At 38.9% G+C, this 5,005-nt stretch overlaps 1 protein-coding gene across 4 annotated transcripts; it reads left to right on the top strand.

Annotated features, from left to right (window-relative positions):
* Nucleotides 1-215: 215 nt before the first annotated feature.
* Nucleotides 216-4,743, top strand: LOC106598796 (deoxyribonuclease gamma). 4 transcript variants are annotated; one of them, XM_082967693.1, is made up of 10 exons: nucleotides 216-371; nucleotides 2,293-2,381; nucleotides 2,528-2,616; nucleotides 2,706-2,804; nucleotides 2,950-3,062; nucleotides 3,239-3,351; nucleotides 3,567-3,724; nucleotides 3,931-4,027; nucleotides 4,208-4,274; nucleotides 4,486-4,743. In XM_082967693.1, exons 2-10 carry the CDS (start codon nucleotides 2,301-2,303, stop codon nucleotides 4,503-4,505), a joined length of 837 nt encoding a protein of 278 aa, XP_082823819.1. In that variant the 5' UTR covers nucleotides 216-371; nucleotides 2,293-2,300; the 3' UTR covers nucleotides 4,506-4,743. The 4 variants fall into 4 exon arrangements, with proteins under 4 accessions (XP_082823819.1, XP_045561461.2, XP_082823818.1 ...); XM_045705505.2 differs by having other exon boundaries at nucleotides 2,718-2,804; XM_082967692.1 differs by having other exon boundaries at nucleotides 2,296-2,381.
* The last annotated feature ends 262 nt before the right edge of the window (nucleotides 4,744-5,005 follow it).

Below are 5,005 nucleotides of genomic sequence, written 5' to 3' on the forward strand. Positions count from 1 at the left end.
AGATACGTTGCTACTGTATCTATAGATAGCGTGTTGGCCGAACCCTCTTAAACCAGTGTAGGAGTGTTTCTAATGAATATTACTTCAGTAACCTCCTTTTAAGAGAAGGTAAGCCTGATATACTGTAGTTGCAGGTGATCTGTTAGAAAAGTGTGTGGGCAGGATGTTAATGTTTTGGTTATCCTTTACTGACTGGTTCAGCTGGGGCCGCTCTATCAACTAGGGGCTGGGCTTGGCTCACACACAAGTTTCAGCCAATCAAGTGACATATGCTTGCTATAAGAAGGCCAAGCCCCTGTAAGAGAGTTACAGTTGTTCATTGCTAAACAAGATACTGCACCACATCATCATAGAGCCTATCATCCCTTCAGGTAAGTGAAGTCGAAATGGATTTTACAGATATGAGGTATTCCTTCATTTGTATGCAGACTCCAGCACAATCAATTTTAAATACTTGGAAAATGTTCAATGATTTTCTTGTTTTGCTTTAATTCATTGAGGGCTTGATGATTAATTGACAAGTTGAATCAGGTGATCTTGTCCAGGGCTACAATACAAATGAACACTGTTGGGGGTACTTGAGGACTGGAGTTGGGAAACACTGTTCTAAGCCTTCTGTTATTCTCGTGTTATTAGGGTTTGGAGGTATTTGAACTGATGGTAAAATATATCATTTGTTTTTGCAAGTTTGTCAGTGAAAGAAACCAGATAGAACATTCCTGTAAGCCCCTTCCCACACAATATACCACAGGTAATGTCTGAGCATGTTGGAGCTTGTCAACAGAGATCATGTTACATCCTTTTACAACTCTAGTGGTTTAATTTGCCTGAAATATGCTGGATTGTTTTTGCATGCTACCTACATGACATTGAATTCATAATTCTGTTCCAGCCAGTCATCCAGAACTACTGTTCTGTGAGAAGAAACCCTGTTTATTGCACAACAAAGAGAAGTTAGAATCAGTCACACGCTGTTGCTACAGTAACCTACTCCTAGTCCGTAGGCTGAGTCACTGTAGGACTAAAGTGACTTCATGTATTATTTTTATCTGTCCTGCTTGGTGGAATTCCTCACAACTAGGAATTTCACATCTGGTGAGGAATTACACATATGGAGTGACTAAGCCTACACCTCTGAAAACTTTGTTGAAAGAACTGTATGGAAATGCTGCTTTGGCCAGGTCTCCCTCAGAAATACATTCTCATCTAACAGCACTTCCTGGTAAAATAAAGGATACAATTAAATAGTGGTACAACTGCTGGCTCACAGTTGTATTACTGTATTAGAGTTGCAACCACAGACTGTGGAGCTGCGATGTTGCAACGTGTTCCATAGGGAAATAGCCCTCCATTCTGTTGTCAGCAGATCAACTCATCTTGAAGCATTTGAATTTGAACTCCTCAGCTCCAGTTTATCCAGCTCCATCCTACCTTGATCAACTGGTTTCACCTCCACCCAACCAGGAGTGACCGCTGATATGACAAGTACTCTGGATATCAAACAGAGGACCTTTAACCTAACACAATGAAAGGACATTTTTAGCTTAATCCCTTGATATAAATAATTCATTTTTTGAAGGAGACTCTAGTACAAATTAGATTTTCAGTATTAAATGTACAATGTAATGACCTTCATATTACATAGTTTGTAAACTACTATTATGTTCTCTAGCAGATTCACGTGTAGCGCTGAAATAGTCCTGTTTTTTCACACCATGAGGAGATCTTCTGCCATTGAAGATAATGGAGGGTTGTTATAGATCTCACAGGGCCACTGAACAAGGTGCATGACTGCACTCTTAGAAAGAGTTTTATTTACAGGGACCTTCTCTACAGAATAAAGGTCTCTAAAAGGGTTCTTTGTTTGGTGAAAAGGTTCTGGAACCATAAAGGGTTCTACAGGGTCAAGCCGAAGAACCCTTTTTTAAAGGTTCTAAATAAGTGTACTCAGAGACATGCTTTCCAACCCTTTCACTAAAATAGTTTAATCATGTGGCCATGCCAATAGAAACACTACCTTTGCATCAGGAATTTTAACAAGAATCTAGCCAGATGTACTGAGTATATCCTAATGTATGTCCTGAAGCATGTTTTCCTTGTGCTGAGCCATTTATGAGACATTGCTGTTGTGCATTATCATAAAACCCACACAGAGGGCAATAAACACATGGACTATTAAACTTGTTTTGGTTTAGGTAATTACATCCTTTTTCTGGAATCGTTGCTTGTTTGATCAACTAGCAGTTCATTATAGTTTTACATGGATGTGATTTTATTTATCTCTTTTTCCAGCAGCAGTCATGAAGGTTGCATCTTTCAACATCCAGAAATTTGGGCAGCGTAAGCTATCAAACCCAAACACCCTTGCTACCCTTGTGAAGGTACAGCTATATGATTCTATTCGTGATCTTATAATTCCCTCAGAGAAACATTTGTCAAACTATCCTCAAAACAAGGATGTTATAGTACATATAAACAAATCAATTAATGAACGTTTTTTTCCTTTTTCTTCCTTTCGTCCTATCAGATTGTGTCTCGCTATGACATCATAGTGATTCTGGAGGTGGTGGACGAGAGCGGCACTTCAGTGGAAACGTTCCTGAAGGAATTAAATAAGTAAGTCAAGTGATTTCCCTCATGTGACGCTATAAAATATACAACTAGGGAAACTCCTGGCCCTACATGATAAGTATCACTCATTACAGGTGTCATTACAGGGCTAATAAAAATCAAAAATACACTCTGCAAATCAGCCCTCGTCTGGGAAGAGACAAATACAAGGAGCAGTTTATGTTTCTGTACAGGTACAATTCAAACACATGGTCAACTTTATCCTCATAAACCTCTATCTGATGCCATTCATGTTTTTACATTGTGATCTGATAAAAAAAAAATACATATAATGCAGGACTAATGCTATTAAACGTGTTGTATTGTTTGTTCTGAAAGGGATGATTTGGTGGACTTGGTTAACACCTGGCAATATGAGGACAACCAGGCTGGAGATGTGGACGCCTTCGCCAGGGAGCCTTACATTCTTCGCTTCAAATGTCTCCACTCTGGTAAGGGGCACAGGAGTGCTAGAATTAAGCATGATCCATCCATATGGCATTTGATTTAGCAAATAATATGAGCGTGAACGGCAAACAGACAGACAGCTGGATATTGCAGCAGAGAGTAAAAGCCCATTCATAAACAGCTGTAATATATATTTCTCATCTCTTCCTGTGTTGCTCAGTGCTTGAGGACTTGGTACTGATCCCAGTGCACACCAAGCCTGAGGATTCAGTGAAAGAGCTGGATGAGCTTTATGATGTCTTCCTGGAAGTGACAAAGAAATGGAAGACTGATGTAAGCTCTGAGCTAAACCATTGACAGAGCTTAACACCTCCCTTGGGTTTAGAAAGTGCACTTGTCACCAAACCGTATATATGAGCCTTTGACAAGTAAAATACAAAACCAGCCACATGGGGATTTCAAGATAACTATGTATGCTCTCCTAAAAACAGTGTCCTTATTCTGGATGAAAAGTAACTGTTGTTGTTGAATGTTTCTCTCTGTACCAGAACGTCATGATCCTAGGTGACTTCAATGCAGACGGTTCCTACCTTTCTAAAAAGGGCATGAAAGCCATCCGTATCCGCAGTGACAAAAATTTCCACTGGCTGATTAAAGATGACGTGGATACCACAGCAAACACAGGCAACGATAACACTTATGACAGGTGGCTCAGTGTGATTTGTGAAATTAATTAATGAACGCCTCATGTATGAAACAGATAATCACCTATGGAGTTCATTTGACATTTCTTTGGTATTGTTTAAAGGTGGTTAAAATGTCATAAGAGCTGTCATAAAAGCTATTATAAAACTAATTTACTTGTGTGTAATATGGAATGACTGCTGACTTCCTTTTCTGATCAACATCTAGGATTGTGATCTATGGGGTTGACATGCTTAACGCCATCGTGCCAAACTCTGCCAAACCGTTCAACTTCCAGATTGCATATGGGCTTTCTGAAGAAGATGTAAGTATGCAGGTTACAGACAAATTCCATCCTGGTAGATGGTTTGATTACAATAATATAAGTAGATGAAATGAACATGTTAGTAGCCTACATTGTGACAATCTGTCCTAGAAATACAGTACATGTCAAAGTTGAGCCGTCTGACTCATGTCTCAACATGTAACTACTATGCTTTATTAGGCCCTGAAGGTGAGCGACCATTACCCTGTGGAGGTAGAGCTGAAAAGAAAAACACCAACAAAACAGAGTAAGCAGCATCATTGATCTTTATCATTGATCCAAACTTTCCTCTTAAAGAAAATTGTCAAAACGGGGTAAAGACAAAAAAACTAAACAGCGTCATCTTTACAGACAAATCATTCCACACACACATTCACATATCAATCCATACACAGACGCACATATGACCCGACACAGAAAAATAATTGTAGATATAACAAAACAAATCTGATTTTCAGGCTCTGCGACTGGGAAATAGAACCCTGTACATGGACAGGAGGACAGAGGAAGTGAGTGAAGAGGTGATGGATCTGGAGAAGAAGGCTTATAAGGATGGTCAAGCTTAGGAAAAGTTACATTGAACTGTGATTAAATCTTACCTCATTACTAGTCATATTAATACTGTATATCATATTTGTATGTCTAGTGTAGCTACTGATCTAAAACTGATGTGTATCTTGACCGAATCTCAAATAAAGATGATGGAGTGAAAATCCTGCAGTAGTTACAATACTTTATTATATCAATTTGTAAGTCGCTCTGGATAAGAGCGTCTGCTAAATGACTTAAATGTAAATGTAAATTATTTACAAGACCACATTGAAAATTATAATTCAAAAAGGTCATTTCATGTTTTCCTCTTTTTACTATTGATAGAAATGAAAGAAAAAAACTGAGGGAGAGAGAGGGAGGGGGGTTGGATTTCACAGGGGGCTGTGATTCAGCAACATATGAGTGCATGGTCTTCAAATACCTTCT

Source organism: Salmo salar, chromosome 22, assembly GCF_965601325.2.
Source record: "Salmo salar chromosome 22, fSalSal1, whole genome shotgun sequence".
Lineage (NCBI taxonomy): Eukaryota > Metazoa > Chordata > Actinopteri > Salmoniformes > Salmonidae > Salmo > Salmo salar.